The sequence below is a fragment of the Microchirus variegatus genome, assembly GCF_963457635.1.
Source record: "Microchirus variegatus genome assembly, chromosome: 15".
NCBI classification, from domain to species: Eukaryota; Metazoa; Chordata; class Actinopteri; order Pleuronectiformes; family Soleidae; genus Microchirus; species Microchirus variegatus.
Genome location: NC_139816.1, coordinates 12460837 through 12487985, shown reverse-complemented (window position 1 = coordinate 12487985; position 27149 = coordinate 12460837). Strand labels below are relative to the sequence as shown.

Genomic DNA, 27149 nt, shown 5'->3' with positions numbered 1-27149 from the left:
ATCCTCTCCTGCTCTAAAAAAAACCAAAAAAAAACAAAACTCTTCATTAAAAAAAAAGAAAGAAAAACAGAGCCCAGCTTTGATTAGATATCATCTACCAACTGTGATTTTCCGGTTTCATTAAGTGTGGGCACTTCATTTTAGGTATGAAACCTGAACTTCTCGCTGTCTTGAAACTCAATAGTCCTTTTAGTGTCAAGGTTGGCCCTGTCCTGCTGCCTCTCTCATGGAATCCGCCGTCATGTGACTTGCCCTCACTGTCCCAAACCGCCCCGGGATTATTGATCACCCGCTGCTGGGAGTGAGACGTTCGCTGTGGGCCCGTATTGCAGCACACGGATCACTTCTATTCTGAACAGTCGATCGATGGATAATACTGTGGTAAATGATTCAACCACCTGGACGTGCCCGTTATGTTATATTTTATTATTATAATTATTAATAATGATAATAGGACGCATTTAGTTGCCTTGATTTACAATTTTACAATTTAAAAAGCAATTTTGTAAGAGACCATCTTTATTTTTGAGTAAATTGAATTGCTTTATTAAAATAAATAAAAATGACTGCCGCAATAAAATGCTTTTTTTTTCAAATACTTCAAATTAAATTATAACATAATTATATTATATTAAATGACCCCATAATTATAATTATGAGACCATAATAGTGCTGATTATGATTTAATATAAGCTTTAACAAGGTAATATTAACATTCCAATATTACATCTACATTGTTTTTAATTTAACTTTTTAATGGTGTTACCTCTACCTTTCTTTAATACAATACTTCTTTTTTTTATTATTATTATTTTAGATTTGCTGTTGTGGCACAAATAACAGCCAGTGTTCAGTTCCCTATCATTCTGACCATCAAGGTCAAGCCAAACTGAGATTTTGTCTGTCAGAGTAACACGACTTGGAGGTTTATTGTCTTAAAGCAGTGCATGCACTAAAAGGTTTTCATTAAAAAACCTAATCAGGCAAAAGGACAGTTTGCTTGAGACCAACTCAAGCGTCGGCCGCTCGGCTAATTAGAGTGGTGATGAGGGTAGTGAGGCCAGATCAGGTGTCTCTCTCTGACCGCTGGCCTCTGCTCCAAGAGGCAGCAGCCAGAGACCTGGAAGGCCGAGGGGCCATGTCGTGGAGGTTGGAGAGCACTTCTGTGTACATATACCGCCATCTACTGGGCAAATATCAGGCATTTGATACTTCATAGATTGTAAATTTACACATCGACTACTGCACCTTGGAATCATGTGCTCAGAACGCATAAGCTCCTTGCACTTCCTTCATCCTGTTCTGGGATTTTCTCCCTCCTTCTTTATCAAACTTAATGTGTATTGATCTGCGGTGAGGTTTTTAATGGATCACATATTTTTCCTGTTGGACTGCATTTCACTTTATTCCCCTTATTTTGTCTGCCTCTCGTATGTATATGGATTCAAGTCTATCATTGTGGCAACATAAGATTTCCCTGAATATTGGCCTGCTACACACAGAAATTAATATAACAGAGGTTTTTCTCCAACTTAGTCTTGAAGAACCATCCATTTTTTTTAGTGTTTATTTATTTGGAGGTATTACAGAACATATAAGGGGGGGAAGAAGGTGGACCATAATGTCTGAAAATCAAACCTTAACCATCTGCATCTGTAATCTGCATCGACAGCTCGCTCTGTGTGGCTTAAGAAAATAGCAAACATACTGTACACTGGCCAAAAACCTCATATAGAGCTTTATAATAATGCTGAAACTGTGCATGTTTGAGGGGTAAGGGGTGGGGGTTGAGTCCCAAATGTGCCTGACTGAACTCAAAGCCCTCTCTGCCTCTGTGTGTTTGAGCCCAGGCTGCACTGGACCCTTGGGTGGCATAAACTGTACTTTTTCTCCTTACACGGTTCATAAAATGATCAATAATAATCATAAGTCAAAGTTAAAGCTCCCATCACAGGATCACTTGTTAATATTGGGCCGAGCGGGAGTGTTTGTTCGAGGTCCCCGTTGTCCTTTTAAGAACAAGGCACTTCATTCATTCTTGCGTCTTTGCTCCGGGGACGGTTTGATACCTTGTGTTCTTGTCCAATACCAACACTGATATCACAGCCTATAGCAGTGCAGTACAGTCATTGGTAACACCTTACGTTACAGTACAATAACAGTATGGTAATTCGGATTAGTTCTTATGCAGATTATATTACAGTATTTACATGTTAGTTCCAAAGAAATATCCATGTAATAGCTTGGTAATGAGAATATTATTACCATGTTGTTATTGCAGTGTAATGTAAAGTGTAAAAAAAAGAAATAAAAGTAAAATTCAGTTAAAAGACTGTTGCTGATTTGACTGTATTGAATTGAATATGGTACAGTGCGGTACACAGTATCATCATGCTCTCTTGTACGGTCCTTGAACTTCACGTAAACTCATTTAAATTTGTTTTCAACTCGATACAGCACACGTTTTCCATAGCACGCCACTTCTTCTTCTTCCTCGTATCTTTTCCACGTTACTGGTCAACCTTGCCTCCGCATCACCTCTGACCACGTCCCTCTATCTCCAGCCTTCGTGAACTTTCCACAGTATTTTCTCCCCGTCAGTGTAAACTCTGTAACTTCTCTGGCGCAAAAAAAAAAAAATTATAGTCTGCAGTCCCTCTTGGCATCGTCAGAATACAAAATAAACGGCCTCTAATTGTGATGCTTTGACCATCTTCCCCCCTCGCTGTTATTTAGCTTGGCTGCTGCCTTTGGGCTCTGTGGTTTCCACCCGAATAGTTCAGTCGGTGTGATAGGGAGAACACATTATTATTCCTGCTGCCTGCTACACTGCACATGCTAATAAGGGAGGACCAGTGGGATGTTTTATTTTTTTCATTTAAAAAAAAAAAAAAAATGGGGGGAGATGGTGACGTCATCAGCGTGTATTATCAGAGTTGGGATCTGAAGGGGGTTGTAGTTTGGGGCCCAGGAGTGAACCTTTGGCTTCGGCAGGGGGACTGTTTAAGGAGATTACTCAGTCACCACACCTTTGTTGCATTATGCACTAGAGTGAAAGGCCACGGACTGTGGACGTCTCAGTGAGATTTCTGACAGTCAACTAGAAGTGGATCATCATTCATCTGACCCCAGGTCTGAATATCTGTCTTCAAGGACAGAAGGAGGAGGAGGGGGTGAAAAAGTGGATTATTTTGCTAATCAACAGAAATCAGAATAGAGTATCGGCCGTTTGATCGCAGACAATGTTTGTGCAACATTATAGTCACTTACACAACATTAACCGTTCGTGGCAGACTCGCTAAATCAGATAATGCTAAATACAGCGCATTTGCGGTGTCTGCATGCAAGCGTATGTTAACAGATCCAATGTACTGGACAAATTGCGATTACAAAATGAGAAAGACACACTTTGTAAAAAAAAAAAAAAAAAAAAGTGGGATACCCAGCTTAGAAATTATTGCCTACCCACAATTGAATTAAGTCATTTCCTCGTGGTCTGGTAAAGAGATGGAATTTGAAGTCGTCAGTTTTGAAGTCTCCAAGTGATGGCTTTAGCGCACAGTCGCCGCGCCGACTACAAGAAGCAGTAAAGTGCAGTATATATTTGATCAGAAACGAGTTGGGATGGACGAAGAGGCATATAATCGCATTACACACACTGTCTGTCTGTCTGTTCTGCCAAAAAAAAACATCAAGTCGCTGCCTCTCAGATGCACTGCTTTACTGCTCTTTGCATATGCTGACCATACTTGGGATAAATCCTTATCTTTATTGTCCACAGCGGAAGAGGAGTGAGGTGATGGGCTATGCGACTCGGGCTGATCCCTGTAGGCGGGTGGGGGGGGAGTTCCAGAGTATATTCCAGTAACACAGAGCCTGAGTTTATTGCCCTGATAAAACACCCCCGAGGGTAATCATGACAGGCAGTTGCCCCCTTTTTCATGCCCACACTGCAAGAGAAAATCACACATCTCATTTCTCACAATGGCCTCTACCTCTTACTCTGGTCCAAAATGCATTTTATGAACCCCCCCCTTCCTCTTTCACTGCAGATGGGTTAAATATTACATCAAAGCTTCTTTAATGTTTCACAGTACCTCTCGCATTTCTCCTCAGTATCAAGTTCAAAACTAGTGCGGGCTGCATTTTTACAGTAGATTTAATGGATCAATGTCCATAATCACATTAGCACTGGCTTAACATATAACAAATTTCACCGTGCCAGCATCAAAGGCGCGACCTCTTGTTATAATCAAGCATGGCATCTTTTCCTCCCCCGGAAGATTTAAGCGTGGGCCTGCCTGATACTGGGAGCAACAAAAGGAATTGTCAAGCGGTGATCAGCTGTAGTGTACGTACACAGCTTTGTCCATCACAGTCACGCAGAGCTCTGTGCGCCTCCTCGCTGTTTTTCCCGGATCACGCTGATAATCCTCTCCTCCTCCAGCTTTTCTGGAAAACACAGCCTCTATAAAACTTCAAAACGCGGAAAAAACTTTCTTCCCTGAAGGCAGAGGGCAGAGGAAGGTGGTCCAGCCAGAGCTGTGCCGGTTTTTTTTTCTTCTTTTTTTTTTTCTTTTTCTTGAAGGAAAAAGAAAGCATGATGTATGATGTCTCGAGTAAGAAATACCACCGCGGTCTTCACTCAGCACTTCCTGCGCAAGGCCAACAGGACATCAATGAATAATACAGATTAGCAAAAAATTCAAACAGACAAACTGCAGACAAACTAGAATTGATGGCTTCCACTGAGCCACTCAGGGAACAGACCATGACGTAAAAGGAAAAACATGTCGGGTTCCCCCGGCCAGGTTAATCAAGACAAGCCTCCGCTGCAGAAAAGATGTGTGTGTGTGTGTGTGTGAGTGGGGTTGATTGCCTTGTACTTTTCACGTGCGTGTGAACGCATTGCTCATTCATAATATGCAATCCTATTTTACGGCTGATTGTATTTGCCATACATACATACACAGGCTGCGTGCATGAGGTCTTCGCCCATATTTCTCTACCCAGCATAGTGTAAATAAACAGGTTCCCCTCCATAATCCATCATCTTGTGTGCTGTGGGAGTGTGCCCAACGCAAACATGGCTCCTGTTTTCTATCTGTGTGAGTGAGGCTGTGGGAGGGCTGGGATGGGTAGCACTATTATGTTAGTGTTCACTGATTGTCCATGACTGTGAAACATAAACCGCCTGCACTAAATGAGGATTATACAAATGAGCTTCCTCTGGGCTTCTTGTTTTTTTTTTTTGTTTTTTGTGTGCGTGTGTCTCATTGTCGAGACAAGATGCAACATAGAGAGAAAGAGTGCACTTTGTTTCAATCCTCTACTCATTTTAGCATTTGTTCCACAGCGACGTCTTATAGGACTCATGCAAACGAACAGGGACACTAAAATAATTCTTTGCACTGTTTCAAACACTCGCGCATTTATAGAAATAGACAGATAAGTTCCAAGCTGTGTCCATGGACTGACTGGGAAAACCTGGAACCAGGCTTTGATTAACTACCACACTTTCCCTCCTCAACAGGTACCATTAAATTCCCAAATAGCACTAAAAGTGACTGCTCCAGTGGGGCTGACCTGAGGACAACAGTGTAAGACTACAGTTGTTTCAGGCAGGTGTGAAATGTTTGGTTAACTCCGTTAAAGGGTGACAAAAAAGTCATATAAGCAAGGAAAACCTGCGTATGGTGAACCTTTGTTGCAGTATGTTTTGTGAAAAAAAAAAAAGTGCATTTGGCTCTAACGATCCACTGTTGGAACCATCACATTTAACTAAATTGAACAATTTTAGTGATTCCTGCAAAATGGCTGCAAAAACATGCAGCCGTGAACATCCTGATATGATATGTAGTCGTAGAACGTTGCTGTTATTGTTGTGCCGTGTTCGCACCGAACGCGATGAAGGCAGCGTTAGACGAAAAAGAACAACAATGCTCCCCTCACACAGCCCAGTGAAGAAGGAAAAGCCTGACAACCAAGTCCATAAAAGTACTAGAGTAAATCAAAAAGTCTAAAGGTACGGCTGCAGCTAATAACTGATTGCTCTGTTGATTATTTACTTGATTAACCGATTAGTTGTTTGTTCCAGGAAATGTTGAAAAATGTTTCCCAAACCTCAAAATGAGTTTTAATAAGAGTGAAACAGGTTAGTTTATATTCAAAATAGCTCAAACAAATCAAGTATTAAATATTGTATATAACATGATATTAAATAGACATGTTTAAAACTATTTTAAATTAAATCCGCTTACCTGTGTTGGTCACTATATGAACTCAAATTCTAAGAAAAGCCTTAGGCAAAAAAAAAAGTATTTTAATTATAATGCATATATAAATAAAGGACAAATGTGTACATCTTCCTGATAAAGTTCTTTTGAAGCCCCGGGGAATGACATTGTGTCACACTGAAACTAATTATCTGTACCATGTGACTAGATAATGCCGGTAATTGGTGCCATTTGGTCCGATTTATGGCAACAGTTAACTCCAGCTCCAGCACTTCCTGCTCCAACCTTAAACTGTTGGTAACAATGCTATTGTACCCCGGCGTAATGCACATTACAATATCCTCATTCATTGCATGAGGACTTTATTTAGAGAACCCTCTGGGTAACGCAATGTCACGCTCTGATCATACACACCAGCCCACTGCGTGTAATTATCCTCAGCCTGCTCGCCAATCTGTCATTGCCCAAACTCATTTCTAAGTGTGCATGTACGATGTATGATTAAAGAAACTTCTGCGCCGTTTGCAAAAAAAACAAAAAAAAACGCAGTCTTCTATCACTCCCCTTCCCACACTCCTCCACATTCGGGGGGGAATTCTCCGAGAATGAGGCGACGTTGCCGTGTCAGAACGAGCCAGGCAGATGTGTACAGATCGCCAACATTGCTAATGCATCTGAGGCACTGGTGCGGCAGTCAAGTCATAATAATTAAAGACATACACCATCTCAGGCCTTCATTAATCATGGTTTATATGGACTTTGAAGCCCTAATGAAAAACAGCCTGCCTCTCCGGGTTTATTGTGTCTTTACAAATTGTGGGGACGGCGTACGCCAGCGCTGACCCTCCTGCCCCCACGAGCTGTTACAGGAAGTCTTGATGGAAAACAAAAGGATAAGATTTGGTGAAAAGTCGAGTGCTGGTTATGGAGAGGTCAGCGGTCAGGGTTTTGTTTTTGGTGGAGACGCAAGAACACTCGTCGGTGTCAGAGTTTGCTTCTCACACGTTTGTCCTTTTTGCGTGTGTTTGATAAGAAGCACTTGATTCTCCTTGGCCCGATTCATCTCGCAGTGTCACATATCATCGCGTTTGATTCGCTATTAGTTTCTCGGATTCTCACCGTGGTCTCTCGTCTTCGCGGAGGTGCATTGCAGTGAGATCAGAGAGGGAGATTACTAGGCATTAAGCTCTCAGTGCCAGAAGTGGAAATTACCGAGGCCTTGTCAACGCCAGACTTCTTTCTCTGCTTGTTTTCTCCTAGAGAGAGAGCGAGGTAATGCCTTACTCAAAACATTTCATCCCAATGGCTTGTGACTGGTCTCTGGCAGCCCCGCGCGCGGTGAGTCACAGCTCAAAGTATGTGCAGCTCGACAAAGGCAAGAGAAGACGAGAGAGGGAGACACCGCGGCCTGGGACACATGCATCTCCTCCCAATAAAAGTCCCTTTGGCAGGTTTACATCGCGTTAGTCGAAAAAACCTAGGGAAATAGAGATGTGTGCATACATCATGTGAAAAACAAAGGATGAAGTCACTTTATTTTATCCCTAACGACAAGTCAAATTTACAGGTACAATATCCTCCTTTTGGTTGCTTCATTAACATCACTTTGGTCTTCTGTCCAACTCCCGTGTCTATTTATAGCCGTTATATTGAACAGCTACTTTTGCTGTGAGTCTAAACACACAAAGTCAGAGAGTTCCACTCCACAGTAAAAAAAACTGATTTCTGTGCGGTAACTACCTGACAGTGATTCATTTCCCCTCCCAACACAAGTTCCCCTCTTAAATTTGTCATGTTATGGGGTGGCTCTGACAGAGCACAACTGACAGATGAAAGTTAAAGTGGCCTCTTGGAGTAAACAAGTCAGAAAGCTCCGAGTCTGGCAGAATTATAGAAAGAGAGGGGGTGGGCGGATGAATAGGGGTGAGCCAAGACGTATTGTGCTCTCTGGACCCTGCGGTTTGTCAGCGTTCCTCCCAGGTGAGCTCACACTGCGCCTGGCGTTTCGCGTCCAAAAACCGCCCACCCACTGCTCCCCCCACGTCCAAGCCAGGGAGAAATCGCATCCTCAGCTCTTCAGCTTTGACTCTCACAATATTTAGCTGGTAGTCAAAACAAAATTAGCACTAGTTTGTTTTTTCTAGTTAGCTCATCCAGGGTCCCTGTGTTCATTATTTCTGAGGAGAGGGGGAAACATCAAGTTCCCACCTTTTGAGCTTCTGGGGATTAAGGGGCGTAGTAGCCGCATTTATGGTTTAATTAAAGATCAGCTAAAAGTGCTGAGACGTCGTTTTGAGCAAGAGGCCGGATGAACCGCTGGATCATTAAATGTGAAATGACGTTCTGTGGGGACGAAATAGGTGAAAAGAGGCAGAAAGAATAAAGTGCTTAAGGGTCAAAAACACCTAACGTGCCTCCTAACTTCAAACATGGAATTAAACATTTAATCTATCACTCTAATTGCACTGTTAGAGAATTAAAGAGAAGAACAATCTCTATATATTAAGGGAGAACACAGGTTTGTTGCAAAAAAAAAAGGACTTTTTAAAAAAGTATTCATGTACTGTGAGCCAGCAGCAGTTTACAGAAGGAACACACTAGAGGAGTCACCCTATACAACAGCGCCCCCTTGTGTTTAAATGTGTTAAAGGGGCTATGAGGTCTAAACTCAAAATGTTTTTTTTTTTCACTGAGACATGCAGAATAGAAGTAGACTTCAATATGATGTCTCTCTACAACACAAACTTGCGCACAAACAATGAGAAGAAAATATGTTTTATGCTTTTAATGTCATATTAGTATGCAGTGTTTGTGTTACAATAACATATTACATAAATATACATGATAAAAATAAATATTTCTCTATATAAATATATATATTTCCTTAATATTGTATTGCACATCACTGATAAGAAAGTAAACGTGTTGTAAAGATGATGTGATAGTCTCTTATTTAAAGTGCATATTTATTTATCCCCATGTTAAGCTTAGAATGAATGTACGATCTTCAAGGTTGTAAAAAGGTTCTTATTCTCCTGCTGGTCACTGTTTGCTTTCCCAGACCATCCACCTCATCTGCGTCACGCCAGTTACCAGTAGGATGCAGGAGGCGGTAGTAGAGTATGAGGCAGACCAGCCCCAACAATAAACCTCCATAGATGAAGCAACTGACTGGCAGGAAGAACATGGCAGTCTGCATCTCGGGCTTCAGGAAGGCCAGCAACAATGGAGCCATGATGTTTATAAGAGAGTGGAACACGTAATAGACCGTCATGACTACTTTTGTGTCTTGCCCTTTGACGTTGAAGAAGGTGAAGGTGAGGATCACTCCGATGACCGCCTGGTAGAGAAGCTCCAGGCCTTTGGACGAGCAGAAGTTGGTCTTGAACAGGTGTGTACAGGTCGCCCCCAGGAGCCAGAGGATTCCGAAAGCTATCGTGCTGTAAGAGCTCAGTATGAGGAGGAAGCTGTAGCTGAGGATGTGGCTGGAGATGGTGCAGAGTTTGTACAGGAGGTAGATCGCTGTGGGGAGACCAGAGGGCATCTCGCGGACATGGGGGAGGGATCTACGCAAGCAACGGCGATAATCCACCAGGGCCCAGGCGGTATTGACGAAGGAAAAGCTCATGGATGCATCTGAAAAGAGTGGGACACAAGGAGGAAACTTAAAAAATAGGTATCCAGTGGAAGTTTGCTTAGTGGTTAAAGCATTGCACTTTAACCCTAACCACTTTAGCCCTAACCCTACGAATCTCAAGTTAGACTTTTACACGCAATTTTTATAAGTTACTGCCTAGCCCTGTCTTTTTTAGCCTCACTCCTTCTGTGGGCCTGAACCCTAACCTCAGTAACACTTGTGCCTAGTTGAGTTGAAAAATACTGGTGCGCTATCTATGGGTTGCATTCAAAAATGTACCTATGGGTCACAGTAGCATTCAAAAAACCTGCCTGTGGATTGAATTCAAAAACGTGCATATGTGTCGCATTTAAAAACGTACATACAGTATGGGTCGCATTTAAAAAATGGGTCGCCTTTAAAAACGTACCTATGGGTCGCATTTATAAACTTACCTATGGATAACATAAAAAAATTTTTGTCTCATTTAAAAACGTACATATGGGTCGCATTTAAAAACTTACCTACGGGTCGCATTCAAAAAATGGTTTGCATTTAAAAACTTACCAATAGGTCTCATTTAAAAACTTACCTATGGGTCGCATTCAAAAAATCGTTTGCATTTAAAAACGTACCTATGGTTCGCATTTAAAAACCTACCTATGGGTCGTATTCAGGAGTTGACCAGATCGACCCATAGTAACGTTTCAGTTGGAGGCCTAATCAGCATTGTGTGAACTCGTATGACGACGGTTTGAATGACATTTGTTTCTATTTAAAGGATTCACACTACAGCTACAAGTTAAAACCGCTGTTTCTCACTTTTTTTTTTCCACTACTCACACTGCCAAAAGGAGCACTCCCTGTGGTCCAGCGCTATGTATATTTGTAGAAGGAGTTGGGGAACGCTCTCCAAAAAAGCTTCAAACAGTTTGAGCATGCTCAGATCGGTGGCCAGGCAAAACAGGTCGTGGTGCTCTTCCCTCCTCTCTTCCGCTGTGCAGGAATCCGATTTTTTCCAAATCAACTTAAACGCATTTTTCAGCAGCTGACAATACCTAGCAACACACCACAAACAATGTCAACAAAGTCAAACAGGTTGCCGCCACCATGCCTTGTACTGTTGACACATTTTTAGCATGCTTTTGTGTCCGAGTAGCACGTTTTGTGTTTTAATTCTAAATGTGCAGACATTCCTTTTTAGTCTATTTTGCAGATAAAGGGGTTCATGCCCTCTGAAGCTGCTGGTCTCTTTTCAATCATCAGAGCTGTCATTATTCGTTTTCATACCTTGTGACGACTCCCAGGCCAAATACGTGCAGGACAACAAGACCACCATTTGACACGCCGGCTACGGTCGATGTTCCTTCTGGGTTCCTCATCACGTCGTTCATGTCGTCCTGGTACCAGGCGTAGCTGAAGAGCTGTGTCACCAGCAGTCCATTCAGAAGGAACTCCAGAGTCAGTCCAGCCCAGACGTACCGTTTCTCTTCTAAATATACCTGAGCCAGTTTTACGTCTGTCCCAGTGTCCACAACATACAAGGCGAGTCCGGCGATGGTGAGTAACCATCGTAGTCTGGTGTACTGACAGTCTGACTGAAGCATGCTCTTGTCAGTTGGCAGATCTAACTCGACGTTGCAGCCTGTGATGAATGCACAGATCTTGTGAGATGTTCAAGTGCCATTTTGATCAGTCTGTAAAAGTAACACAGCAAAGCAAAAAGGACCAATTTGAACCCAAATGGTCGCACGAGATGGATAAAGTTGAATTCCTGCAGTCAGCTGCTACATCATATTCTCCTGCCCTTTGACCCGCTGACAGAAACAGTTTCCTAAATGACGTACTGAGGAAAAACAAAGACGTAGGATAATAAAAAATGGTTAACATCTTCCTGTGCTCATACTGAATTGGCTGCAGTATATTTTATTCTCACTTCTTACAGAGCGACATCGCAAAAAGTAATGAACACAGAATCAATTGTAACGTCTACTTGTGTGTACTCAATCAAATCAAATTCTAAATTATTTCAATATACAATATACAGCTTTTATTGCGCGCAGAATCGGAGCAAGGCATTCTATTAAGATCACACCTTCAGTAATACACACACACATGCACAGCAAGTGATCTTACCAGTTTCCTTGGCCCACAGTTGTCCGCAGCTGTGTTCAGTCTGTTCTCTTTCTCTTTTCTTGAAACCTGTGACAGGCTCCACCTCAGTGACTCTCACGGCCAATTATGGGCAAACCCGGTCATGTGTCGTTATTACATAATTGAGATTGTGTCTTTGTGTGCACATTGCTGTGCGTGACGGCGCACACTTGAAATGCTTCAGTCACATTCTTGTGCTTCTTCACTATAAAGATGAGGACATGAGGTGTGTTTTGTTTCCTCTCTTCCTGTGAACACAGAGGGTGGAGTGGATGACGTGACGCCTCACACAGAGGTTTTCCTGTAATAGATGCCCTGACAGTAAGTGTGGTTTTTAAGTCTTATCTGAGATCAGCTGACATGAGCCAGTATACTCACTTTATGATTCTTCTCCGCCCACAGTCTCCTGAGTCCTGACCATATGGAGTGTAGTCTCCCTCTTCTGCATAGAGTTTCCATGTTCTCCCCGTGTGTGCGTGGGTTTTCTTCGGGTTTTCCGGTTTCCTCCCATAGTCCAAATACATGCAGATTTGGGGATTAGGTAAATTGGACACACTTAAATATTGGCTATAGGTGTGAGTGTGAGGGTGAATGGGTGTTTGTCTCTATGTGTCCCTTTGATGGACCGGCGATCTGTTCTAACATCTGTAGTTCTACATATATTATGTCCAAATATGTGCTTATACACTTATTGCATTGTTTCATATCTGGGTTTTTCCACCTTCTTCCTCCTATTTATGTAGAATAAAATATGACGAGGTGCATTGTACCAGGTTTGAGCAAAACTGCCATTTCTCACCTGCAGTCCCCTGTAGACGTTAATTAAATAATAGGGCAAAATGTGAAATGGAATAAATTGTCAACATTATCATCTCTACAAAATCATAATAATTTGTACATTTGTGCAAATTTTGTTACAGTGATAAATAGGGATGTGAATCTTTGGGTGGCTCATGATTCGATTCGATTCAGATTCTTAGGGTCACGATTCGATTCAATAATCGATTCTCTATTCAACCGATTCGATAGTCAAAAAGTGATACAATGCATAGTGTGTTAAGGCAAATTATGGCATCAAAACAATACAGTTTGTATAAGATAATGTGATAGTGTGATGACACAAAGGCAAACTTAAGACAAAAGTTAACATTTATTAATTCAAATCAAATAAAAACTTACTTACTATACAAAAAAAGAAAAGCTAAGGATAGCTGCCTTTTTCTCCCAGAAGTTACAAAAATAAACCGTACACAAATAACACAAACTGGTGTTTTGTGTGGTTTTTCAAAATAGAAACTTATTATTTATTTATTTTTTCAAAAATCGATTTTTGAAGTTTATGAATCGTGGATGATTAGAATTGCGATTCCTATGTGAATCAATTTTTTTGTTATCCATAACAACCACAAACCAATTACAGAAGCAGCCATTCTGACATTAAAAAGCAGAGGTGTCCCTGATTACATGTTTTACTGAAATGTGCAGTGACCAGCCGGCTCCCTGGCCCCCTTAAACAACAATGGGCAAATTGCAATGACATCTCAGTAGGAAACCTCCCTAAAGGGGCCCCACCTCACTTTAACCTCTGTGAAGTTATCGTTCTGCAAGTTTGAAGTGCAATGCATATCTTTTTTTTACTCAGTTTATGTTTTTTTCCCAGTTATTTACAGTATTGTATTGTTCTATATTTTTATATTGTTTTATAATGTGGGTTCTTTACAGTGTAATGTTTTTTGTTTTTTTTACTAAGTTTATATACTTTTTTAAAAAGCTATATACAGTATTTTATTGTTCTTTACATTTATATTTTCACAAACTTTTTAATTACAAGGTTTTTCCATGTTATTTCATTCATGTTGAAAGAAATATATATATATTTGAACTCATACATTTTTCGTTGGTGTCAGATTATTTATAACATAATGGTGATGAACACTGGTTGGAAGGGCCCCCTGGGAATTTTTGCCTAGGACCCCTACAGACTCTAGAATCGCCTCTGACAGTTGACTTCTTGTCTGCAGACAGTGCAATGTGTCCTCCACACTTCTAGGTGGCGACATGGAGCCTCAACTTGTTCCTGTCCTGTGCGTAAAGAGAGTCGTTGGGTCAGGCGCAGCGGTTCTCTTTCCCCGTGGACCCTCCCACTACAGAAGAGTGACACGCCATTCAATCGCTGCCTGCCTGGCCCTGCGCTTGTAGGAATCAGGAGGGACCGCTGCGCGAAGGCTCGTAAAAAAAAAAAAAAAAAAACCTTCACATCTGCTGGGAAAACTGAACTCCATCCGCGCTGAAAGCGAGAAGCAAAAGAAAAAGTTGAACCGAATCGCAGCTGAAATGGGGCTTCGAAAAAAGGCGAACAAGAACCCACCGGTGCTGAGCCACGAGTTTGTCATCCAGAACCATGCAGACATTGTTTCGTGTGTTGCTATGGTGTTCCTCCTCGGGCTGATGTTTGAGGTGAGTCCACATGTTGAATGGTTCTCCGGGGCATGTAGCGGTGTTGGAGCGGCACCGTGGACACAGCTGTGAGGCTGGACACAGGACTGTCCATCTGTTGTGCTTGGTAACTGACATGGCTGTCTAACCTGGGCTTCACTACTTCCTCCTGTGACCTAAAGTTTTCTCTTAAACGACGGCGTCTTTTTGTTTTATTTTAATTTTAATTTTAGTCGTGTTCTTCCTCTCCCCGCCTCGTTGGCTTATTCTTGCAGCTTCGTGTTTTCTCGACACAGGTTATTTTTAAAACAAAAGCAACGTAGGAAGTTGTGTTTACTTTCCGTTCTGGCTGCATCCCATGTTGAAATATTTCACCCCACGGGCCCGCGGCGTGACCACAAAAGAACAAAGTAACTCGTGGATAATACTGAGAGAGTGTGTGTGCGTGTGTGTGTGTGTATGAGTGTGCGTGTTATTCCGCAGCCCCGCATCATTATATCGATCCTGCTCGTCACCATATTGTGCAACAACGACCCAGACTCGGTTAGTTTATGTGTTACGTGGCAATCACACAGCGACTGTCTGACCGAGAGTCTGTCATCACTGGAAAACCCGCTAGACTTAAAACTACCAACTTCTCCTTTTGAGCCGAGTCAAATATCGCCTCGACCCCACGCGTGTTCATACACACTTCAAACTCCCCCCGCGGAAGGAAAACAACACTTTCACACAAAGTTGTTTCCATTTTTTTCCACATTACTCCGAGCGGCGGCGCCAGCAGAGTCAAGTATCCTCCTAATTAGAACTGCTTCCTGTTTTTGTTTTCCAAAATAAGAGCCCTGTTGATTTTTTGATTTTTTTTTTAAAGTCATTTAAGTTACATGCTCGTTATTGTAACAATATATATATATTAGAGCTGAAACGATTTATCGATGATTTATCGATTAGTAAATTAACCGCCAACTATTTTGATAATCGGTTTGAAGCTTTTTTCATAATTAAAACAAGATTTCTGATTGTTTTAGCTTCTTAAATGTGAATATTTTATTGGTTTCTTTGCTCCACATAACAAAAAAATCATTAAAACTGAATCATTTTGGTTTGTGAACAAAACAAGACATTCAAGAACATCGTAATTTCCAGGTTTGCCAAACACTGATCAACGTTTTTTAACATTGATTAATTGATTACGAAAGTAAGCGTAAGTTGCAGCTCTAATATATATATATATATATATATATATATATATATATACACATAGTTATTTACTAAAATGCTCAAATTTGGGTATTTCTTTAGTTTAGTGTCTAAAATATTTAATTTCTCATTTATATGACCAACGCTTCCCCAAACCCATACAATTTAGTTTGTTCAAATTTGATCAAATTTCCTTCTGTTGTTACAAAAATAAACATACATGCATATTTCCCATATTCTCTTCATTTGAGGTGGTCCCTGTTATATGATTTTTAAGTTTAAATCAAATTTGTCACATTTACTATCAATTCCAGTTTGGCTCTTGCAAAGTATTCTTGACATGTAAAGCTAATTCTCTGTGTTTTGGTGTCTGGAAATACATGTGACTCTTGTAACCTGAGTTTTATAGTTTGATCGAAGAAATGTCTTCATGCTTTTCCTCATCCATCCACAGGTCACCTCGAAGTTTGCAGTGTTGTTCATAACTGTCCAGTACAATGTCACCATTTCCACAAACGGTAAGTGAAAGATTGAACGCGTTTGCCTTTAAACACATCATTTAGCATCTTGTTTGAGTCGTCGTCCCCCGCTGAAAGCTTCTCATTTGGATTCTGGAGCAGTACACGTGTGGCCTTACACAAACTCATTTGAGAGCTCCTTTTTTTTTTTTTTTTCTCCCACTGGAGCTAAATTTAGTCTGCCTGATTTATAAAGTTCTCTTGTGGCAAGGTTGTGCCGGGCAAATTTGGGCTAAGGTGTAATATAGGCCTCTCAATTCAAGTCTCTCTCATTTCAAGGTTATAAATTGTGGTTTGAGGCTGGTTGGTTGTGCAAGCTGTAAGCTGGTGATTAACTTATCTGCGCGACAGTGCCACTTACCTGACTGTCGTCTATTTACAACCTGTATCTTAACAAAACAAAGAACATGCAGCAGCACATATATCTCCACTCAGTGAAGCTAATTCAATGTTGCTCTGTTTTTTTCCCCCCCGTTATCGCTGCTGCCGACTTTTACAAATGACTGAATTGATTTCTCCATGTGCTTGCACAAACCTTGAGTCAAGAGCTTCCTCAAATTACTTGATGGAAGCTACCCTTGCGTATCATCAGAGAGTGCTGCAGCTCTTCACTGTGTTTTGTGGTGCTCAAACATGGAGTGGACATTGCTGAATATGTATGATATGTGACTTTGGGTATATAAGTTGGTGTGCACATGCATTTTTTTCCGCTGTGGTGTAACGCTGCACAGTCGAGACTCGCAAATCCTAACGCGCAGCTCGGACATGATCAGACTTGTAAATCAGTGGAAATAAAGCGGCTTAGCATTTCAGGATATGAGTCGGCACTTTGCATGGAGTGCATGCATTTGACACTTCTCAGGAACAATTATTAGTGGACGTTTTTGTTTGTTTAACCGTGGTCATCATGATGACTCTGCATGTCGTGTGTGTGTGTGTGTGTGTGTGTGTGCTGTAGAAGGCCCAGAGGAGACGGCTGTGAACCACTTCCATCACGGCATCAAGGACTTGGCCACTGTCTTCTTCTACATGCTGGTGGCCATCATCATGCATGCCATTATTCAGGAATATGTGCTGGATGTAAGTTGGAGAAACACGCATACTTTGATGAACAGACTGCAAGAACTCTTCTGCATACTTTGCTTTTATTCTTCTTGGCAGAAAATCAACAGGAAGAAACACTTCTCCAAAACCAAGCACAGCAAGTTTAATGAGTCAGGACAACTCGGCGCGTTCTACTTTTTCTCTTTTGGTTGGGGCGCGAGCATCCTTCTCTCTGTATGTACAGTCACACCTTTTGTTTACAAGTGTCATAAACTGTTAAAACTGTCCATGATTGTCATTTTTGTGCCTTTTTTCCCCCCAAGGAACACTTCCTATCCAATCCAGTCACCCTGTGGGAGGGATATCCCCATACACTGATGCCGTAAGTGGGCCTTTATGTTGTTAAGTGTTGTTGACTCAAGTCGATGCTGTGACTTCATTTAAATAAAAAAATAAAAAACACTTGTATTTTCATTCAGATTCCAGATGAAATTCTACTTAATTTGCCAGCTCAGCTACTGGCTGCATGCCCTCCCGGAACTGTATTTCCAGAAGACAAAGAAGGTAAGCCAGTTATTTTTTTTGAATAGTTTTGACTTTCTGTTGCTTTTGTTTGGCTCCCTGAAGCAATTTCCTGTTTGACTTCCTTGGTTATACTTGAATTGTTCCAAAGAATCCTTGTCCTTTCACTTAAATCTCGCTGTAAGTATGTTTTGCCTGACATCCTTTGTCTTTACTCTTTAGGAGGATATTCCGCGTCAGCTTGTGTATGTTTTCCTGTACCTGGTCCACATTGCTGGCGCCTACATTCTCAAGTAAGAGCTGCCATTAGACAAAGCCTGAAGTTATGTGTCTGACAATTTGTCTTTCTTTTTGTCATAAAAATAATATTTTTTTCCTTGTTTCTTTTAGCCTGAACCGCCTGTGCCTTGTCCTGCTCGTGTTGCACTACTTTGTCGAGTTGCTCTTCCATGTTTCACGTCTGATTTACTTCAGCAACGAAAACAGACAATTGGGGTGAGTTCTGTTTGAGTCGATATGATCTTTATTTTTAACCTGTTAAGAATTTATGACGCTAAGAAGTCTTGTGTCTTCCAGTTTCACCCTGTGGGCCGTGCTGTTTGTCCTCGCACGGCTGCTCACCCTGTCCTTGTCCGTCCTCACCGTGGGCTTCGGCCTCGCCAACGCTGACAATCAAGGCTTTGATCTGGCTGCAGGAAACTTTAATGTTCTCTTTGTGCGGTAAGTAACAATGATCACTTTTTTTTTTTTCTTAGTCACCAAATCTAATCTAAATCTTATCTGCAAAAACTCTACTCCACCCACAGAAAATGTATACAAAAGGGATTGTCAGACATCTAGAGATAAACACACACTAAACTTCACCACATTGTACGTTATTTTAGACGTGTCATAGTGCGACACATACTTTGTAATGGCCTTGTTGCGAGTCTCTAAACTGTTTCCTCTGTTATTTTCTTTTAGGATAACTGTCCTGGCTGCCGTCTGCCTCACTCAGGCCTTCATGATGTGGAAATTTATCAACTTCCAGCTGCGCCGGTGGAGAGAGCATGCCCAGGCTCAGACCATGAAAAAGAAACAAGCCCCTTCCAAGAGCAAATCAAAGAAAGACAAAGGTGAGGGAATGGGAACGGGAACTTGGGCTGGAGAACTTCTTTATGTTCTTCTTTTTAAGAATCCACTCTGTTAAAGTACAACACACTGTATTTCCCCCTTAAAAAATACCAAAACACACACAGCTTAAATCTGCTGTCAGTGGAATACATTATTTAAAATACAAACAAATATGATGAGAGGGAATGGTAATTTTGACATCATCATTTTCATTAGAATAACACATTTAAAATGACTGCTATGTGATATTTATGCACCTCTGTGAGCAACAAAGATCTTTTGCCCTACGTACGACTAGGTCTTAATTTGAAAACCGCTTTTTCTGATTAAAACAGTCTGTCGAGATGTTTCAGATCCATAAGTGTCCATTTTATTTATAAAGCACATTTAAAAACACAACAGTGTTTGGCCAAAGTGCTGCACAGTAGTGATTAAATTAATAAGCAGATTTAAAAACTAGAAAAGCACTCGGAGAGCGCAGACCTCCGCCAAGGCAGATCCCCCCCCACAAAGTAGCAATAAAAATAGTGATGGCATCTACGGATCACACCCAAAATTTCATCCTAATCCGTCTGCGACTTTTCGAGTTATGTTGCTAACAGTCAAACAAACATATACCTCCTGGTGGCCGTCAACAAACAAACATGCGAGTAGACGATGACATCTCACCCAGAAAACAAGTAATTTGCATCCATACTAACACGCCTCCAAATGCAGATCATATGATCATTTGGTTACACTGTGCGTGACATGGCTGCTGTGAACAGGAAGTTATTGATTCTCTCCCCTGTAGCCTTTGGTTTAGTCTTAAGAATCTGCTACTAATGAAAGACAACGACGGTGAAAGGGTAAGAACGAGGATTTCTGGGGAAACAGAAAACGAGTGTTTCACAGCCGTGGCTGATAAAAGCTGATCAGGAAGTGAAAGCAGGTAAAATGCTTTCAGGTAAGCAGGTAAAATGCCTCATATATATATATTGACTGTAAAAATGTAAATAAAAATCAACAAAAGCATTTTAGTTGAGTCATGTTTGGACTGTTTATTTCTTCTTTTTGGAAGGAATAATATTTGTCACACAGTTGGGGGATGATGTCTTTAAAATGACTCAGCACAAATGCGTTGTTGTGGTCTAACATGACTGCATCAGGCTAATATTGGTGTCTGTAGAGTTTGTGATGTCAGTATCGGACACAAAAAGAGTGGTATCGTCGAATGCCTAGTCGCGTTTTCAAACCTCTTAAACAAAAAGTGGATGTAGCTTCATCTCTGCGACACTTTATTCATTCAGGAGACTATCAGGGGGACGGTATCTTTTTAAATTAAACACACACGAGGTTACGAAACACTCTGCTTGAATGCATCATGTCCATGCTTGGCGACTCTTTACACGGGGACTAACTGTGATGTCTTCTTCTTTATCTCCAGCTAATGGAGTAAACGGCGTGACCTCCCATGGCGCCGATTCACCAAGAGCGAAGAAAGAGAAGTCATCATAAACACATTCCCCCCTGAGCTCATCCCTTCGTCTCTCCCCCTCTCTCTCTCTCTCTCTCTCTCTCTCTCTCTCTCTCCCTCCCTGTGCCTCCACGTCTGCGCTCAACCGACAGATCCTCCACCTCACCACCATCACCAACACCACCACCACCGTTGCATTTTTGACTCCCACACAGTGACTGCCCTCCCGGCTGGATTTCATGGGCTCCGAATGCGTTAAGCTTTGCTTGTTGCCAGCCGTTCCAGCGCACCATGATTTAAGAATCATTGCTCTGCTGTGCCATTTCCAGTGAAAAGCAAACTAATTGGAAAAAAAAGGGACAGCTATATATTAAAAAAAAAAAAAAAGTGCCTATTGATTCATACAGATTGTTTTGTACAGGATGTTTAATTTTTCAATTTCAGGAATGATGACGTCAGTGTTAGAAATTTCTCCTTAGTCATGCCTTTCCTAAATACTGTGTTTTCCAGTTTATATTTAATTTCTCTCGTTCTTTTTTCCTTTTTTTGCTTTTGAAACGTGTAGCTCGGTTTCCCCGACTCCTGTTCCTCTCTGTGCAGTTTATTAATTTCCCTGTCGTGACTGGAGGTTGTATACAAGCTTCTTATATTCGTCTTATGTGGGATAGTAACACCACGATCTATTCAAACCCACACAGGAAGAAGACATTGTTCATTGTGTCGCACCTTAAACGGAAGATAGAATGTGGAAGTAATACACAACAATCCAGTCGTCGCTAGAATGCTGGAGAATGCCGGTGCAGTGTTCTCCAAATAGATTCATGTTTAATTTCAAATATTTGGATTTTGGAAGTGTTTCATAATGACGGCAGACGGGATGTTTGGCTCTCACCCCTCCCCCCTCTATGGACTGTGCCAAACGAGCCTGATTGACAGTTGATATAAGTGTCTTCTTACTCACATGCCGTCAGACTACTTAACAAAGCGATGGACTGCAGTCGTGTCGTCACAATCGATCACCTCGGTAACGCTGGCTTTTTTTTTTTTCTAAAAGAAATGAATCAAAGTGCGAAATGTAGGTTTCACGACCGTGAGTCACGTTGCCTCTGGCAGTGCATCAGGGGTGGTTGAGTTGTCTTTGACTTGTCCTGAGGGTTTATCCATCTTGTAAAGGAATAAAATGTTTTATTGAAAAAAGAGTCATCAGATTTTTCCTTGTACTTTACCCATTGTATACACTGTCCTAAGAGGTTCCCTCTTAATTTTAGACATAAGATGGAATATTTAATTGTATAATTGAAAAGGTAATGAACATATTATCAATCTCCAGTGATTGTAATCATCTAAATCTGATGAATGATGTCAAAATTTTCTTTTGAAATTCAAGCATAATATTTAAAAAAAAAGAGTATATATATATCTATAAGATTTAAGGTGAAATGAAGGAAAAAAATCATATAACTTGAGTCTACTGCCAGAAAATGACAATTCAATGTATTATAATTAACAATAAAAAGGGAGGATTTTACTTTTATTTGCACATATTATTCATTCAGCATCAGTCACTGTCAATATTGTTGTATCCATAGTGAAATTTGTCTTAAATCAAACCAACTGTTGTGCACATTATGCAAAAATATGCCTGATAAGCCTGAAGTGACTTTACATGCCCTAAAACACGTGTCAAACTCAAGGCCCGGGGGCCAGATGTGGCCCGCCACGTCAATTTAATGTGGCCTGTGAGTGATTTATTGGTCTTAAAAATCTTCTATGCTGCTTTAAGGCGTGCGTTGACCATAAACTACATTTCCCACAATGCATGGCGATTGTGTTACCTGCCAAGTGACAGCACTGCCACTAGATTGTAGTGTACCATTGTTTATGCATCATGCGACGAGTGAAATTGAATAAGTAATAAATACAGAAAGTTATTCAGCATATGTTACGTAGTAGTTACCTTTATATTAAATTACATTTGGTTACATTTAGTCACATTTACTCTGTATGACAGTTACATCTGGCCCTTTGAGGGTAACCATTATGCTGATGTGGCCCTCAGTCAAAATGAGTTTGACACCCCTGCCCTAAAACATAAAAAAAACATTGAAATTAACTTGTCTACATTTTATTTTGAAATTTAAACTGCCCGCAGAACTGGTTAGACAAAAAAAACTTAATAGACACAATGAAAAAATGTGAGAGCGGAAGCAGCTGCTTTGAAAGTATCAACATGTTTGCCTGTTTGTTTTGTCGTGTTACTCTGCTAAATGAAGACGTGTAAAAAGCAACGTGACGTGAGGCGCACACTCCGCGTGTCTGCCACACGGTGGCGCTGTCGCCCGGGTTTTGACCCGCAGAAAACGCCTGCGTGCTCTTTTGCTTTTGACTCACTGATAGTGATAGTTGTTGAGCACACGCTGGAGCCAAAATAAAAAATAGGACGTAGAGTTTATTCAAATGTATCCAAAAAAAAAAGCATGTAACGTTTTTGAAGCATCTTTATTTCAAACCAACGTCGTTCAAACACCAGTAATTGTACTTTTCCTCTCACCTACAGTTATTACCCATGATTACACGTGTTATAAACACAGTATTAGCCTAACATGAACTAGTGTGTCGTGATTTTAAGTGATAACACGAACAGCCTTTTTTATTTGCTGAATGTCCCTTAAAGCAGCCTTATATTTTATTGGCTGACATAAATCTTTATTACCTTAAATACACACTAATTTTGAGTGGGCAGGAGTTACACTGAAGTAGGTGTATTATTAAGCGTGACTTTTGTAAAAATGTATATATATATTGAATGTGTCATATGTGTAATATGTAATAGACAACTGGAAATAGAGGGGGGTGGGTCGCAGTTTGACCATATTGTTTTTTAAAAAACCACGACCACAAGTTTAAACATAACTGACATTCGTTAAACAGCTGTTAGTGGCTGACACGTTAAGTGTGGACAAAAGTGATGCCGCACAGTTACTTTGGCGTGTACTGCTGGGTAAGTATGTTATAACAGGTAAAAGGGGAGAAAAAAACGCCACGAACCCGGGCGGTAAAGTGAGCTGATAGAGCTGCTACAGCCCCGTGATGTGGTTTGGTGTGGGGGAGGATAGCATAGCACCAGCCAGATAAACACTCAGTATTGGTTTGCAGAGCAGGAGTAACATGGCGGCACAGTTAGCCAGCAGAAATGTTGTTTCGCTGCCGCGAAGGTCAGAGCTGCTTCTCTTAAACGGGATTTAACAGTGAGGACACAGCGGAAAGTATTAAAACGTAAGTAACCACACGCTTTCGTGCTCAAATTCGAGACGGACCCGGAATGTTTTGGTTGTGAAACCCATGAGCGAGGTGTTCAATCTCGGTTGTGTGTCTGTCTGGCACGGTCTCTCGCTTCGGCGCTAGCATATTAGCAAGTGCTAGCTTCTTGGCTAAGCTCGCCGCTTGTGTCAATAGTGTTTTCTGCAGCAAAACTCAACAGACAGCGAGATCGCTGCGCGAATTATTGCAGTGTTTATTCGCGCTTTTCACTCGCTGTCATGCGTGGCCGCGAATGTGCTGAACGCAAAGTGAGATATGGCGTGCACAGTACTTTTAAATGGCAATGTTGTTTTTTTGTGCTGAGTGTGCGAGTGACTGTGCACTCAACACCGGGCGAAGTTCGCCAGTGTAGCAGCGGAGTTAGCATGCTAGCAGTTTAGCTGCAGGCTAGCGCTGCTGTTTGAACGCGATGACAGAAAAAGAAAGTGAGTCAGGACTCAGGACAGTTCTGCACACCATGTGTTTGAGCGGGTTGTTAACCCGGGTTGTTGTTGTGTTAACCGTGTCCCTGTTACTACTTGCTCGGTCGGGTAAGCAGTTAAAACAGCATGCCTTTGCCCGACTGGCAGCGACCACTCTCGTCTCTGTTTTTGCTGAACTAATGTTTTTCTTGTGTTTGGCTGGCGTTGTTGTGCATTGTGGAGGTGCTCCTCTGATCGTGGACTTGTTAGCAGCAAAGCCACCGTGTCCGCACTTTGGACTCTCGAGGCAGTCGTTTTTAAACGTAGTCGAAATGTAAAGAAAAAGTGTTGGTAAAGTTCTCAGTTGGAGGATTGGAGGGGGGAAGGACTGCGTGGTACTTGCATCTTGTGGCATTGCGCTGCAAAATCACAAAAAAAGACATAATACGTTAATGAAATGTGTTGGTAGCTATTTGATGTACATGCATGCTCCGTTGATTAGACGCGGGGTTTTATGGAACCTAGGGGATGCTCTATGTAAATTACAAGGCACTAATGCAGTATGGAGGAATGTAGCGCAAGAGGAGGGGGGTTGACTTGTGTGTTGCGTTTTTGTGCCTGCCTTGAGAGAGTGCGGTGCTCTGCTTCTATAGAAACTCTCTTGCTTGACTGATCTGGGACTATACAAGCAGACAGCTTGCGCCATTTCAGCGATTGTCAGCGCTTGCCTCAGTAATGCTGGAGGAACGCACCCCGTGGAACCAGTTGAACAGTTTCTGTTGCGTCACCCTGCCCACCTGATGGTGCAAGGCATTCGTGTCACATCATTGATATGAGATGTAACGTTACGTGTTCTGCCGGTGTCTGTTTGGTAGCGACTTCTGCGCCTCTTTGCACATGCAGTGTGGTGGATTTCAGTCAGATGTACACCTGTATGCGTGCACAGCAACCCCCCCCCCCCAAACATAATGTGTAATGATCAGTTTTTGGCACGTGCCTCATGTTTCCTATTAATCCCGCACATGGTGTAAAACAAGGATGTGTTTATTTCATACATGCATTCATCCATGTCTTCTGTCAACTGTCAACACCTCTACTACCAGCCGAGAAAGCCTGTTATCTGAAGGGCAGAGTGCCTGAAGTTGTTGACTTATTAGTGTGCAGTGAAACAAAACTTACAAGTTTTTGTGCATCAGTTTGGCCTTGGGAGATGGGACTAGTACAATTTGCTCCTTAACCGTGTCTTGAAATTTGAGTGTGCGTTTGATAAGGACATGAGGCAGACGTATGTTGTATGTAATTGCTCTTTGTTGTTTTGTTTTCAAAGTTGAATCGTACTCGGCTGTTAGATAATTGTATAGCTGGGCTTTTGTTCTTGTCATTTCAAATTAGCAACACAAAAATGACTGGCGGGGGGTTGTGACTCGTGACAATTCTGGAATTCTTGCCAGCATGTATGCAGTTTCATGGAAGTTAATAGAAGAAAAGTGACAGGATGTTTTTTCCCTACATTCACTAATTCATGTAACGTATACATGCACAATGTAAATTATATCTGTAGTAACAGGTATGTGGCAGAGTGATTATTTAGTATTTAATACAGTTTTGGAACAAGCTTCATCATCTCTTGCTCGCTTTCGAACTAGATGCCTTTCTCACTTGTCTCCCCCCGAATCTCAATGTTTTCTTTACACAGCACCATCTTTCTATACTTGAGTTTACCCTTCTTCCCCGTTGCCTCTTTTTAAACAAAGTTGTGTGTTCCAGTGCGTTTGGAGACAAACTTATTATCTGGTAATCACTGACTTTTGCCCTGTGATAGGCTGTGTTGTTGCATCACCTGAGTGATACTGTAATCATTTGAACCTTGTTCTGCTCCTGCTCGGGTTGTTTTCTGTCACTGTCGGACAACTAAGCTTGTGTGGTAGTGAGGCTTTTGTACTTAAACAAACCACACTGCAAAATGTAAGAATTGTATGCCTTTGTACTGTACAAATCTTTACAAATCAGTTCATGCATATTGAGGGGAGGAAATTGGTTTCAGCGTCTCCAAAGTGAATACTTGCTGGTTTATATTAACCTACTATTATTGCAAACTGAATATTTTGTGGTTTTGAGTTTTTGTTGGACAGAGCAACATTTGTCCCAATTGAATGATTTTAGAGGTCCTCTGTGTTCACTATACTGTGAACTAGCATCTAATTTTTACCCCCTTTTCTTCTTTTATTGGTTTGCAGTTAAATTAAATTAAAGAAGGGCACATGTGCACTCACCTCTGTGCTTTAGCCTCGTGTCTGGGTCTCTTCAACGAAATAGTTATATTAAATGCATACATTTACTTTAAGAAGCAGAAATCCATGTATTTAACATGTCCCATTTTAACAGTTATCGTCATTGCTCCTCTCGTTTCCACACACTTTGCTTTGCCAACAACATTATGTTGACTCATTCGAACCAGTCTGGAAAATGACATCTCTGTCTCTACTGCCTTTTGTATGACCACCTCCTGAATACCACCATTACATACCCCTCGGCCTCACACAGGCTCTTTAATATGTACTACTGGGCTTCATTGTAAAAGCAGTGTCAAATGACAGCATCCAGTGCAAGAGGCTGGTAGCAATCTGGGCTTTCATAAGGATGTCTCAAATCTTTAATTTCCATTCAGGGAGTTGTTTCTTTGCTTTAAAAGAAGTGTACTCTAGTCTAACCAGATGTGCTGGTTGTATGTTGATCTTTAGATCTTTTGAATATAAGGAATTACATTCAGTAATTGATACCAAACTATGACAAAGTAGACATTTCTGGGTCAAACTGCTGCAGAAGGAGCCGTGTAGCTTCCACTCAAGTGTAGTCGTAATCGGGTGACACTGTCCATCACATGGTGTGTAAAGCACACAGTATATGCATCCCCCCTATCCCTGATCTCTGTTTGGCTTGTCTCACTGGGCATCTTACCCTGCTGTTTCTGCTTTCTGTTGTCATGGAAACAGCCAATGTGACAGATCCCGGGTAGGCGTGAGGGATGAGCTGTGGGGTAATGGCTAGGTTTTTACAGCAGAGAGAGAAGACGAGGGAGGGAGGGAAACGGCAGAAGACTGAAGCGAGGCAGGGATGTTTGATGGAAAGCTGAGA

General features: G+C 41.5%; 3 protein-coding genes across 4 annotated transcripts in view; 2 read left to right on the top strand and 1 right to left on the bottom strand.

The window, feature by feature from the left end:
- Positions 1-9243: 9243 nt before the first annotated feature.
- xkr9 (XK, Kell blood group complex subunit-related family, member 9) lies at positions 9244-11459 on the bottom strand (the record flags this gene model as incomplete). The annotated part of the gene is made up of 3 exons (XM_083901960.1): positions 9244-9872; positions 10696-10910; positions 11143-11459. The coding sequence occupies 3 exons, from the start codon at positions 11457-11459 to the stop codon at positions 9244-9246; spliced, it is 1161 nt and encodes a 386-aa protein (XP_083758086.1).
- Positions 11460-14204: 2745 nt separating this feature from the next.
- Positions 14205-21379, top strand: tram1 (translocation associated membrane protein 1). The gene is made up of 11 exons (XM_083901275.1): positions 14205-14463; positions 16094-16157; positions 17116-17237; positions 17319-17435; positions 17525-17583; positions 17681-17765; positions 17946-18016; positions 18114-18218; positions 18300-18443; positions 18687-18838; positions 20263-21379. Exons 1-11 carry the CDS (start codon positions 14341-14343, stop codon positions 20331-20333), a joined length of 1113 nt encoding a protein of 370 aa, XP_083757401.1. The 5' UTR covers positions 14205-14340; the 3' UTR covers positions 20334-21379.
- Positions 21380-23447: 2068 nt separating this feature from the next.
- The window catches only part of ncoa2 (nuclear receptor coactivator 2), a 52449-nt gene continuing 48747 nt past the window's right edge, over positions 23448-27149 (top strand). For both annotated transcript variants that reach the window (XM_083901708.1, XM_083901707.1), the window contains exon 1: positions 23448-23568. The gene's annotated coding sequence lies outside the window, so the exon portion shown is untranslated. The remainder of the gene's footprint in view (positions 23569-27149) is intronic.